The sequence below is a fragment of the Bombus affinis genome, chromosome 7 (assembly GCF_024516045.1).
Source record: "Bombus affinis isolate iyBomAffi1 chromosome 7, iyBomAffi1.2, whole genome shotgun sequence".
NCBI lineage: Eukaryota > Metazoa > Arthropoda > Insecta > Hymenoptera > Apidae > Bombus > Bombus affinis.
The window spans coordinates 4,575,047-4,587,964 of NC_066350.1; the positions used below are offsets into that span (position 1 = coordinate 4,575,047).

Sequence of the window (12,918 nt, forward strand, 5' to 3'; positions counted from 1 at the left end):
AGTCAATTTCAGTAACAACTCGATGCCGAAGACGCGTCGTAAACATGAATTGCGGAAACTTCTTCGCGAACTATACGATTCCGCTGTCATAAACCGCTATCCTCTGGGAATCCTAGAACCGCTCAGAGTAATAGGAGACACTCGTATTGTAACGCCTGTCATAGAGAAGATGGAATCTCTTGATACGATCGGTATATTAGAAATCCACACGGTAGCGTCTTCTCTAATTCCGCGGAAACTATAGCCGATAGGCACACATCTCCCCATCCTCGAAGATATTTACATAGACGACCCGACGTACGATATACATATATATCTTAGACATCACAAAGCCCTGCTTCGCGCCTATCACTAGGTAATCCGGTGTGTCTGAACTGTGAGATTCTTGGAGTCTTTGAAATAACGTCATATGCCAGGAATTTCTTGGTTGAAATTTTTGGTGCCTCGAACAATTTTTCGACCGCTTTTGCGAGTTTGTATCAGAAGAATATGATAACAAAGAAGGCAACACAATTTCACCTATTCTTGGAAGTGATATATTCAGAACTTTGGATCGTTTTTGTGATTTCGTATCAGGAGAACATTTTTTTTTTTTATTTATTAGAATATTTACAATCAATTCTCGTTGAGAATTTTCAGTAACTTAATTTGGCGTGATACAATGACATGGATTATAATAGTTTTATATTGTTGGTTCTAGTAGAAACTAAGGATTTAATCTAGAGGGTATTTTCTTTTTAGTCTGTGGATCTGGTCCGTCGTGTCCAGTAGTTCGGCGACCAATGGGTTGTGGTGATTGTTGACTCTTGTGTTATATCTGCTTCTGGACTTGTGTATTTCATCTTTGACTGTAGGTATCTTGAGGTCACGGTGGATTGTTTCGTTGGTAACATACTAGGGTGCATTTAATAGAGATCTTAGCGTTTTCGATTGGAGGAGAACATGATAGCGTAAAAGGTGGCAATTTTTCTGAATTTTTTACGATTCACTTATTTTAATTTGTGAAAAAGACAAGGAAGGAAAATGGAAGGTGGATAGAATTAAGGATAAATGATAAGATATTCGAATTCGCTTTAAAAAACCTATTTGTTGATTAAATTAGAAAAATTATACAATAATCTTTACAATTAAAGGTAATTCTATAGTGATTAATGTACTTAACCTTCTGTTATATATATATATTAACAAATATAATTTAATTCTACCTTCAATAATGTATAATCCATATTTATTTTTTACAATATAATTATTATACAAACATGTCTTTAAAACTACTATAGTCAGAACGCATTAAAATTTAAAAAACATTAAGAATATAATAGAATATAATAATGATAAGAGTACAATTAAGGATATATTGCAAAAATATAGAATTCTATACTTCATGCACAAAATATCCTGTTCTGTACCTTATTTGTAATTTCATAGGGAAATTTAGTTTCAATTCAAACCACTATTATGCTGAATTGATAACGTTGTATAATCTCAAAATGTGAGACACGAAAAAATAAAAAACGACGGAATGTCACATCTATTCTGTACCTCGTCGGTAGTAGGGCTCACTACAATTCTTAAACTTATCACTCTAAATCGTAGAGGGCATAACAAAACGTATAATTTTTTACACGATCGGTATTTCAGTGACCACAGGTCACAGATGAAACATTACAAAGTCTCATAAGATGTTAGATCTATCTTTTAACTTTTGTAACACTTGACCGCTTGGTGCAGCACTTGCACCAGGAGAAAACTTAACTTACGGGCGCGAGCGTAAGCACTGTGTGCACTCTCATTTCCTCTGATCTGTCATATGCCTATGACACTATGACTATGATCATGTACTACACTGTAGTCTAGATGGAGTTACTTGTGTAGTGAATATAGTAAGTTTTGAGGTTATAGCAAGTTTCAGTAAGGACAACATTGCTAGTGTTATCGTAATATAGCATTATTTAGGTAAAGAATCGTCCTCTTATTCGGACGTAAAACAGACTTCTTAAATAAGTTATGTGAGCAATTAGAGCTCGCTTGTTAATTCTATGTCGATGATATGTCGGCTTCAAGCAACGTTAAAACAATGCAAGTGTACAGATTGGCCTATCTGGCCGTCTGACAAATATGAATTTATGGCATAATTTCATAACTTTAATAATCGATCATGGTCAAGGAAAAACCAAACTCAACCCGTATTTACGATTCAGAAGGTTATAGACGTAGAGCTGCATGCATCTGCGTCAAAAACGATCTGGAAGATGAGGTAAGCCAGCAGATGGCAGTTGATATTATTCCTTTTATTAATATAGTATACTTATTTTAATATCAGTTATATTTTATTTTTATTATATAAAATAAATAGAAATTACACTTTTATATAATTTATAATGTAGGTACTCTTGGTTACATCCAGTCGAAGACCTGATAGTTGGATAGTACCTGGTGGGGGTGTTGAACCAGAAGAAGAACCTGCAGTAACGGCATTAAGAGAAGTTCGAGAAGAGGCTGGTGTTTTAGGACAATTAGGCAGATGTCTTGGCATATTCGAGGTGCTAATGTGCTCGTATATAGAACACAATTACTTGCATAAATATAATCAAAACGCAACTAATGTATTCTAAGAATAGAGTTGCCCGAAGAAGTATGAATGGTCAAAATAACTTTTCTTTATAGAATGTGGAACATAAGCATAGAACACAAGTATGGGTTATGCAGGTAACCGAAGAGCTGCCAGAATGGGAAGATTCACGTGCTATTGGTCGAAAGCGAAAGTGGTTCTCTATACCAGAGGCCTTGCTTCAGCTTGCTCAGCACAAGCCCGTCCAGCGTTCTTATATACACAGCCTCCACAATACTAATCCTCGACATAATCCCAATATTTCACCATCTAATCATTCACATACCACTGTAACATCTATTCAGCTAATGAATAATTCTAGTAACAATCCTCACCTTAACAAACACAGCTAATATTAAATACCATCCATTTGCGTGATTAATTGCTATCAAGTGTTAGATATTTGTTGCTGCTCCTTTCCTTTCGTACAGTTACAGCAATCACTATATATAAAGTTGTATTTTATATGTAAAATGACACCATTTGTATATTCTCCTTTCCTTTTCTTTTTTCATTCTTCTCTGTTTGTTATTTGTAGTACAATTGCAGTGGAACTTGTTATTATAACTACTAGTACTACTATTATACAATTACTACCATTATTACTATTACTACTACTACTATTGTCATTGATACTGCTATTCTACTATTAATACTACTATTATTACGAATACTATTATTATTATCATAATAGCAATCATTATTATTATTATTATTATTGTCTTTGCTATTATCGACGTTATACTTATTCACATAAATTAGTTAATAAACTGATCCATAAAGGAGCAGTTTCTTCAACTTAGTTTTCATTTTTATCATAATTTTGTGGGGAAAATAATGCTTATATTTCATATATAAATAAGCACATAATTTTCATACGTAAAGTGGATGGTGTTTTATGCAAAAGGAAAGAAATTTCACAATTAGAATATTTCTCTCATGTTGTTTAAATATATTCAAAGAATATTATAAATATCATAATGAAACATATCTGTATCTGAACAGTTTGTTTTGAAAAAGAGTTTTGTTGATATGTGATAAGAATAACAACTTAAATTTGTTTATATGACAATTATAACATTTTACATACTATGGTCACTATATTAGTTTACAAACTGAATCATTTCCAGAATTACACTAGGGATTGTTTAGAATATATGTTTAAAGAAAGTAAAATTTTTCTCTATATAAATCATTAAAAAAGGCTAATATGAAAACTATTTGATGTAAAACGAAATATAAATACGTGGGTACACTACAAATTTTGTAGATTTTCTTTTGTGCAATTATGTATTTAAATTTTGTATGACTTTCTAAATGTCAGCAGTTAAATATTATAATTTCACAGTTATTGTCATTAATTTGTATTATTGCAAATTGATTCGCACAAAAAGTTGTCAATAAACCACAGTAAAAAATATTGTAAAAATTTTAGTACATAGAATGGTTATTTTAATGAATATGTGTACATATTTGGTGGTACCGATACGAATGTATAATCAAAGATGAGTCGGGAGATCATCAGAGCAATGTTAAAAAAGTCTGCCAAAAAATGGACATTAAAAATAAGAGCCTCTCGTGGCCAATAGCTGCACTATCATCCCCGGTGATTTTGGAGAAACGTGCTAATGCACGGCGCGAAGAAATGTGCTACAATGCGACGTGCAACTATATGACTCAAATCGTACCTCGTACCGGTGAAAAGTGAGACCGTGTCGTACCGTGTCGTAATTCGTAATCATGCACATAATGTGACGTAACTATAAGGTGGCAGTGGGGATAATCCGGTAATGTGATATCATGTGCCATATGCATAAAAATAAACAAATACTTGTAAGTATTAAGTACACGTAAAAGACAAATACTAGATTTCTTATGCATAACCTTTTACTAGTACTAGGTATTAAATGATGGTAAATCCTAAGTAAATACTTCATCCTTTACGCACACGGAACCGAGTATTTATTTGAATAATCACTAGTAAAAGCTTTTACTTTTATGTATAACTTTTTACTAGTATTTGGTAGTAAATGATGGTAAATCTTAAGTAAGTACTATTTCTAGTAAATACTTCATCCTTTATGCACATGGAACCGAGAATTTATTTGAAGAATCACTAGTAAAAGCTTTTACTTGCCTTTATACATCTAATTCTATGTATCCAAAAAGGGGGAATTCTTACGGGAACGCAAATAGAGGAGAAACGTACGCACAGCAACGAAGCACTGCCAGAGTAAACATAGACAGCCAGCCTTAAGTATGTAGTACATACCATGTACTAGGGCATTTATTGACATATTTTATAAATTACGTGCTTTCCATTGCTTTTATTTTCTAGTTAATTTATTATAAATCTATTATTCCATTTGTATGTAAATAGCCGAAATAAAGTAAAATTTGTTATAATTATCTGATAAATATGTTAAGTAGATATACTAATACTTATGTTCGCCACTTGTAGATAAATTCGTTTCCTACTTTTTTAAAAAATGTAATGATTATTAATAAAAAACTAAATTTAAAGAAAAGTACATAGTTTCGCCGTGCCGACCTGAAGGAGGTTGATTATTTCAACAGTGTTTTCAGAGAGACTTTTGTATAATAATTATATTTATAAATTAGTTATATGTACAAGGTACAGATTTAGAAAAAACATGTTAACAACAACAAAAATTTTTTTAATTATGTTTTATGTTTTCAATTGGTTCTATTGGTGAATTTAAATAACTATATAAACATTTGGATGATTTTTTTCGAACGAAAATGTTATTACATTTGCTTTAAGTAAAAAATGATTATATAGTATGTAAATAATACTACTATTAACGCCATTTTTTAAACATTTACATTTTTTATTTCATAGTTTTGTGAAATTGTAGAACCATTACGTCTTCTGAGATTTCGGTGATCTTCGTTATACAATATTATATATATTTATATAATATATTTCTTATATATTATTATATGTTATATAATATATGCTATATTGATATAAATTCAAATCCATAAGCATCGGCGGCAACCGACGATTTCCCTACTCTCTATTACTCTTTAACCCTTAGAGTGCTGAATACTCGCGGCCTATGCGGTCCGTACGGACGGCGCGCAGCTACTTTACTTTATACTTTTTCGTTAGACTGAACTCTATTGATTGACTATTCAAAGCGCAAATCGTAATAAGTTATAGTAATTCTTTTGCACGAGATTAAATGATTCCAGAGCGTTATTTTTTTAGTATTAATTATTTATTATAAACATTGAAATTTACAGTTAACTAGAATTTGGGTAATAAACTAGAAAACGATAAACTAGAAAACTAAATTTAGTAAATATAACACAAGTTAATAATTCAGTTGTGTGTGCAAAATTTCAAAACAATTATCGATACATAATCCGACATCGCATTTTCTGCATTCCCTTATTTTTCACACAAACAACACATTTTCTTCTTGATAATTAGATGCGACTGTCCGCGAAACAGGTAGACAACTGTTATAACGAGGCATTATTGGCATTTGTTTATTGCCGTTATTAAGGAATGCATTTATATTTATCTCACACAAACGTAATAGTATTACTTCTGCGTAGGTGTTCGGAAAAATTGAAAAACGCATACATGCATCCTTAGTCCATATCGGGCACTTACAGAAAACGCATATATATGTCCTTAGTCCACACCGATAGCTGTCGCCAGACGCCTATATGCGCCCATAGTACTCTAAGGGTTAATATAACGTATAACCTATAAAGCGTTTCTCGGATATTGTTTCCTCCACGTGCTTCGAATCTGTGTGTAGTAAGAGGTAATTTATAGAATTTTTTATATTAACGATAAATTTGTTAACACATATATTTTATAACACACAAATTTTTTCAAATAATATGTTGAACTAACATATTATGTTAGAAATGTTAATATCAAAAAACATTCATTATATTTATATACATACATATATAGCTTTATTGCATACTAAGGTTAGATTACTCGCATATGTATTTGATTATTTAAATTTTTCTTTATTTCTAATTATAGATGTATTTTTATTAAGATGACTATTTTTTATAAAGAAATTTCTAAAGAAATGGAGTGTGAACAAATGAGTGAAGTTGATGAGGATATGGAAGAAAGCAGCAGTGATAGTAATGAAGAGGATTCTATTGCAAGTGATGAAGTAGAAAATAATAAATCTGAGATATATCTTCCTGGAAAGTCTTTAGAATGTGGAGAAGAGCTTATTGTGGACAAGACAGCATATCGAATGTTACATCATGCCCAATCCGGAGCTCCTTGTCTTAGTTTTGATATTATTTTAGATGACTTGGGTAATAATAGAGAAGATTACCCATTGAATATATATCTTGTGGCTGGAACTCAAGCTGCCAAGACACATGTCAACAATCTCCTTGTTATGAAAATGAAAAATCTATGTGGTATAGAAGATAATTCTGATGATGAATCAGATGATGATGAATTGCATAGTGAAAGTGATACAAATATACCAATTTTGTCTGTTGCACCAATAAAGCATCAAGGCTGTGTTAATAGAGTTAGGTAAATACATATTTTTATTGTCTTTTAATAACCATAATACCAATTACCAACATAAAGTTACCAATAATGTAAATTTTCAATATAAATAATTAAAAAAATAACATTGGTTGTTAAAATGTATTTATTTATTTCAATAGATATAAAAGAATTGGTAATAAAGCTCTGGCAGCAAGTTGGAGTGAATTAGGACGTGTACATATTTGGGATTTGGAAAAACAATTAAGTGCACTTGATAATGATGAATTGCTACGTGCATATAATAAGGAGTCTAAGAAAAATGATGGGAACATCAAACCATTATTTAGTTTTAAAGGACATCTTTCAGAAGGATATGGACTTGATTGGTGTCCAACAGAAGTAGGCACGTTAGCTTCTGGTGATTGCAAGGGTAACATTCATATATGGCATTTTAGTAATTCTTCAACTTGGCATGTGGATCAACGACCTTATAATTCACATGCACCATACAGTGTTGAAGATATTCAGTGGTCACCTAATGAAAGACATGTACTGGCTTCATGTTCTGTTGATAAAAGGTATGATCTTAATTAAATTTCTAATAAGTTTCTATTAGGATAATATACGTTTTATTATTTACTTTAATACCATAACTAATATCAAGTTTTTAATATACTTTTGTAATTATACTGTAATTTTAACAGTATCAAAATTTGGGATACAAGAGCAAGTCCACAGTCTGCATGCATGTTAACAGCAGCTGGTACACATACTGCCGATATTAATGTTATTTCATGGAATTGTAAAGAAAATCAATTTCTTGTATCTGGTGGTGATGATGGCTTGGTTTGTGTATGGGATTTGCGGCAGTTTAGTGCTAGTAATACAAAAGCATTAGCCATATTTAAGCAACACACTGCACCTGTTACAACAGTAGAATGGTATCCTCAAGAGGCTACTGTATTTGCTTCTGGTGGAGCTGATGATCAAATTGCTCAATGGGATTTATCAATAGAAATCGATCAATCAGAAAAGATAGAAGACAGTGAATTAAAGGAACTTCCGCCACAATTGTTATTTATACATCAAGGTCAAACTGATATAAAAGAATTGCATTGGCATCCTCAATGTCCTGGTACTGTAATATCAACGGCACATTCGGGATTTAATGTATTTCGTACAATTAGTGTATAATCTGCCCAATAAAAAGTCCAATATTTATAAAATACTTTCTATTATTTTGAAATTTTTGTATCTTGTAATAACATGCTCATAAATATCTCCATTTTAGCTACAATGCAATAAAATTAGAAATGTATGGTGCCATTTAAAAAACATTGATGATTTCGAAATTCCGTAAAAACATGACACATAAGAAAATCTTTTCTCACCATTATATATATCTAAGCTTTCAAATAATTTAGTTTCTTCTTAATAGTTTTTTGATATAAAGACAAATAACAAAGACATTCTTCCTTGACTCATCCTGTATATTACATATTTCAAAGTGGTTTCAAATGTCAAAAATGTTATTTTTTTGCATCATAAATAAATGAGAGATAAGTATATTTCATACTATTAACTAATTGTCCGCGGTTTCGCCCACAGTATTTGAATATATATATATATTTATAATCCTCTATTTGAACATTCTCTAGAAGCTGAAATTTCGAAAAACGCTTAAACACAAGTTTATTTTTTTTTTTAATAAGGAGTTTATATGCCGAATTTCACGTCTTTGACTCTAGTGGACATAGAGATATGGTTATTCTTCAAAAAGAACTTTTTCCCCTTTTTACCTTTTTGAGATCCATATTTCCAAAAATCCTTTTTTATTCTATCATAAAAGAAGTACACTGTATGCAAATATCATGTTTCATATAATATAATTTGTATAACGGATTGGGCTGGACATTGGTAACTAGTGTCACTTTTGCGTTATACATATATATATATATATATTTTTTATTTTATTTCATATACACATACATATAATACATAGAATATAAAATATAATTTATTTATATATAAGATTCAATGATAACAAATGTCTTATTGTCGGTCTACCATGAGGGCAATTCCAAGGATTTTCCATTTCTGCCATTTGAGTAATTAATTTATGCATGTCATTGTTATTAAGAGCCATACCTATCATAACTGCCTTGCGACAAGCTTTTGATGCTAGCATTTGTCTTACTCGACTTGGACGAAATGTACTATTTTTTTGGTTTTCTATACCACCTTCTCTAATAAGAAAAATCAATTCTTCGATGTCATCTTGTCCAAATTGCCAATGACCACTTACTGGTATACCTGTAAGTTGCACACGATGACCAGATTCACCTAAACCAAAATATTTGAAACTATATTTATTTATATTTGAATAAATTAAAAATATATTATACATTTTTCCAAAAGTACTAATTACTTATGACGATTAAAACATTTTTTAATTTATTTTGTTCACCTTCAGAATCTATTTTAAAAAAAAAACCATTATCTTCAAATGTTTTTTGATGTTCAATTAATATTGTCTCATTAAGTGGAGAAATATTTAAAAATTTAGGAATAATTAATTTTTGGGTTCGTAATTGAGTTTCATTATTAAGCTTTTCAAAACGATATTTTTCATCGGTAGCATGTTGATCAATAATGAAAAGATCTTCTTTCAAACGTGTTATTATAAAACCAAGATTAAACTGACCTATAATTTCCATCTGCAAAATATTCTTTTTATAGAAACTGTATAAGAAAATAACTATCGTGTTAAACTTATAAGATAATAAAATACAAAATAATAGATGATGTGCTAAAGAATTAAAACTTATAGAATCCAATAATTCAATAAAATATAAATAACCTCGAAAAAAGAATCTTTTGTTAATTGTTTTTTTAATTCATTTTCAGCATTTGAATTTTGATCCATCTGTGCCTTAAACTTGATCCTTGTATTTGAAATCACACATTTCGATAAAAGATTTTGCTTTTCTTGAAGTTGTTGTTTTATTGCCAGAATGCTAATTGGCATTTGTACGGTACCTAATATTTTTGTTTTAGTTGTTATATTATTTTGTACATTATCATTATCATTATCATATTGAATAGTTTTATTAATGCATTGTATATTTTGTTTTTCTGTATGTTCTATTTTTGATATTGTATTTAAATTGTGAAATCTTTTGATTGGTCGATCAGCATTTGTAGGTGAAATTGTTCTTTTTACACCAAAACTTAATTCTGGTACAGGGTTTGCAGTCAAATTTCCTTGTAATTTGTCCCATCTAGATGATAAATTATATTTTAAAGTTGCTAAAATTAAATTTTCTTGTGTACAGAAAATGACTCTCTTATTTGGAGTTACATTAATATCAGTTGAGTGTTTATTTAACTTCAAATTTAAAAAAATAAATGGATATTGTTTATTATTATATTTATGATAAATTTGATTTATTAATTTACTGACTTTTGTCAGATCACATGGTCGACCATTTACATAAAAAAATTGTCTATCAGGAGCAGAACGTCCAATATCATGATCACAGCTGCTAATATAGCAATCCCATTCAAAATCCACAACTACATTACTTGATAAGTTATATTCTTGCAATGTTGCTTCATCAGGAGGTAACAGTTCAATTTTAATAAGTCCATTTGAAGATTTTTTTCCAAATATTAAATTAATATTGCTTAAAATATTACTGGGACTAACAGTATTGATTACAAGATTAGGGGATTTGTCTGATACACAATTGGAGCATGTTATTTTTGTATTAGTAGAAACTAAGCAATAGCTATATAGTATTTGAATAGCTCGAATATATTCCTTTTTAAGATTTCTTTGAAATTCTTTTGCTCTAACAGAAAGGCACTTAAATATATTTTTTATATGCACAGTAGTTCCTATTTCTCTTGCACATGGTTCTTTTTTTTGCAGCGCACCATTGTGATCAAATTGTAATTTAAAACCATGTTCGCTTGTAGAATGTCTTGTAACAATACTTAAGTCAGCTAAAGAACAAAGTGAACTAAGAGCTTCTCCCCGAAATCCAAATGTGCTCACTTCTGTTAAATCTGAGAATTCTCGAAGTTTAGAAGTATAATGCTTCAGTCCTGATCAAAGAAAAATATATGTAAATATTACTTAATTATTTTGAAACTTCTCTTCTATATTAAATATACACAGATATATGAATGCATATATGTACCTAATCCTTCAAAATCTTGTTCTAAAACACCACTTCCATTATCACTGACGCTGATACATGTCTTTCCATAATCTTTCAATTTAATATCAATTAATGTAGCACCACTATCTAAACTATTTTCTACTAATTCTTTCACAGCAGTTGCAAGATCAAATATTACCTAGTAAAATTTTTTACGTATACATATATACATATATACATATATATATTATCTAACTATTATTATATATCATATATAAAAATATATATGAGAAGTAAATATGGGAATTGACAAAATTTATTAAGGCTTGCATGAAGCTATGAGAATTCTATCTGGGGGACTAACAGGGGCAATATTAAATCAAGCTAAAACCAAAGAAACTTCAGGAAACAGATAAGCCTAACAATTAAATTAGTAGAACTTAAGTCAAATCTAAAATACACTATACTATATTACAATATATTATATTGTGATACGTATGCTGTATTATATTATATTACGTTAATCAATAATATATTATGTATCATGTTATATTTTGTTATATTTTATTATATTATGATTATATAAAATATAGATGTTTCTAATAGAAACTGTAGTAGCTTTTAAGCCTCATTATAATGAACAAATAATAATAATTACCATTACCATAGTTAAATAATGTAATTATTTAATAAACTTAAATCGATAATACATTACTTAATGAGCAATAGATTTAAAAGCACAATTATACCATATAAAGAATATCTTATTTAATTTGAATCAAGTTGAATTACTTAAAAAGTATCAGTATTCTACAAAACATGACTAAAAAAACTTGTTCTTATACAATATAACCAAAATCATATATACTATGTCTAAAACATTTTTCAATATTATTTAAAAATTGGCATTATATTAAAATATTTAGCTGTTCATAGCTACGATACTTCATGTTCTATACTGACATTTTTATGATATAATTATAATTATAAAAGAAATATTATGTTATACTAATTAAGATACAGACGTGAAAGTAGGGTAATCTTATACATTTTAATAAATAACTAAGAATAATAGAACATATATTTATTTGCTAAAAAATAATTAATATTACATATTGAATATATAACGTTAATATATAAAGGTTGAATATTAATATACTCGTAGGTTAACCTCACCTGACCAGAACAAATTTGATGAATTGTTTGTTTACTTATAACATTAATCTTCTTCGATTTTTCCGACGATGATATTGGTTCATCCATCACCAATATATGTGAAGGTAAATGAAAACTCGATTAGTTATCTATTGTCTACGTCGTAGGAACATCTGTACCTACTTACATTGTAGCTGTAAAGTATTATAGAAAAGTCAATAATTTTACGTTTTGACAATGTTTCAATATAAAAACTTTATTTTTTAAGTAAGAATTAACGTGTAATATTTTAACTAGGTTTACTCAAAATTTAAATTATTTTCAATTAACTTGTGTTTATAACATTCTCATATTTGATTGGATATGACGAAATGAAAATGTTAAGTAAGTAAAACTAACCACATTATGTTATGGCGCGATATTTGATGTTTATCTTTTAATAATATAATAATCTTCTAATATACAAAAGTACGGAT

The 12,918-nt window shown here is 29.4% G+C and overlaps 3 protein-coding genes across 9 annotated transcripts; 2 read left to right on the forward strand and 1 right to left on the reverse strand.

The window, feature by feature from the left end:
• The first annotated feature begins 1,788 nt into the window (after positions 1-1,788).
• On the forward strand, positions 1,789-3,873 carry LOC126918706 (diphosphoinositol polyphosphate phosphohydrolase 1). The gene is made up of 3 exons (XM_050726917.1): positions 1,789-2,257; positions 2,388-2,543; positions 2,668-3,873. Exons 1-3 carry the CDS (start codon positions 2,159-2,161, stop codon positions 2,962-2,964), a joined length of 552 nt encoding a protein of 183 aa, XP_050582874.1. The 5' UTR covers positions 1,789-2,158; the 3' UTR covers positions 2,965-3,873.
• A 138-nt stretch (positions 3,874-4,011) lies between these two features.
• Positions 4,012-8,347, forward strand: LOC126918704 (glutamate-rich WD repeat-containing protein 1). Of its 5 annotated transcripts, none has more exons than XM_050726912.1 (5): positions 4,012-4,444; positions 6,200-6,414; positions 6,645-7,163; positions 7,301-7,699; positions 7,826-8,347. In XM_050726912.1, the coding sequence occupies exons 3-5, from the start codon at positions 6,661-6,663 to the stop codon at positions 8,313-8,315; spliced, it is 1,392 nt and encodes a 463-aa protein (XP_050582869.1). In that variant the 5' UTR covers positions 4,012-4,444; positions 6,200-6,414; positions 6,645-6,660; the 3' UTR covers positions 8,316-8,347. The 5 variants fall into 5 exon arrangements, with proteins under 5 accessions (XP_050582869.1, XP_050582873.1, XP_050582871.1 ...); XM_050726916.1 differs by having other exon boundaries at positions 6,680-7,163; XM_050726914.1 differs by having other exon boundaries at positions 6,283-6,414.
• Positions 8,348-9,066: 719 nt separating this feature from the next.
• Positions 9,067-12,828, reverse strand: LOC126918701 (mismatch repair endonuclease PMS2). 3 transcript variants are annotated; one of them, XM_050726904.1, is made up of 5 exons: positions 12,464-12,828; positions 11,327-11,486; positions 9,982-11,231; positions 9,550-9,838; positions 9,067-9,464 (listed from the first exon to the last, which is right to left on the reverse strand). In XM_050726904.1, the coding sequence occupies exons 1-5, from the start codon at positions 12,548-12,550 to the stop codon at positions 9,139-9,141; spliced, it is 2,112 nt and encodes a 703-aa protein (XP_050582861.1). In that variant the 5' UTR covers positions 12,551-12,828; the 3' UTR covers positions 9,067-9,138. The 3 variants fall into 3 exon arrangements, with proteins under 3 accessions (XP_050582861.1, XP_050582863.1, XP_050582862.1); XM_050726906.1 differs by having other exon boundaries at positions 9,067-9,434; positions 9,589-9,838; positions 12,464-12,827; XM_050726905.1 differs by having other exon boundaries at positions 9,589-9,838; positions 12,464-12,825.
• Between the last annotated feature and the right edge of the window lie 90 nt (positions 12,829-12,918).

What these genes read in the sequence shown, in the direction of transcription:
- LOC126918706 (XM_050726917.1), top strand. Translation starts at nt 2,159, where the DNA reads ATGGTCAAGGAAAAACCAAACTCAACCCGTATTTACGATTCAGAAGGT. An exon ending in AAAACGATCTGGAAGATGAG is followed by an intron (nt 2,258 to 2,387) that starts GTAAGCCAGCAG and finishes TTTATAATGTAG; the next exon opens with GTACTCTTGGTTACATCCAG. An exon ending in GATGTCTTGGCATATTCGAG is followed by an intron (nt 2,544 to 2,667) that starts GTGCTAATGTGC and finishes TTTTCTTTATAG; the next exon opens with AATGTGGAACATAAGCATAG.
- LOC126918704 (XM_050726912.1), top strand. Translation starts at nt 6,661, where the DNA reads ATGACTATTTTTTATAAAGAAATTTCTAAAGAAATGGAGTGTGAACAA. An exon ending in GGCTGTGTTAATAGAGTTAG is followed by an intron (nt 7,164 to 7,300) that starts GTAAATACATAT and finishes TTATTTCAATAG; the next exon opens with ATATAAAAGAATTGGTAATA. An exon ending in TCATGTTCTGTTGATAAAAG is followed by an intron (nt 7,700 to 7,825) that starts GTATGATCTTAA and finishes TAATTTTAACAG; the next exon opens with TATCAAAATTTGGGATACAA.
- LOC126918701 (XM_050726904.1), bottom strand. Translation starts at nt 12,550, where the DNA reads ATGGATGAACCAATATCATCGTCGGAAAAATCGAAGAAGATTAATGTT. An exon ending in ATCAAATTTGTTCTGGTCAG is followed by an intron (nt 11,487 to 12,463) that starts GTGAGGTTAACC and finishes AAATTTTACTAG; the next exon opens with GTAATATTTGATCTTGCAAC. An exon ending in AAATGTTTTAATCGTCATAA is followed by an intron (nt 9,465 to 9,549) that starts GTAATTAGTACT and finishes ATTTTGGTTTAG; the next exon opens with GTGAATCTGGTCATCGTGTG.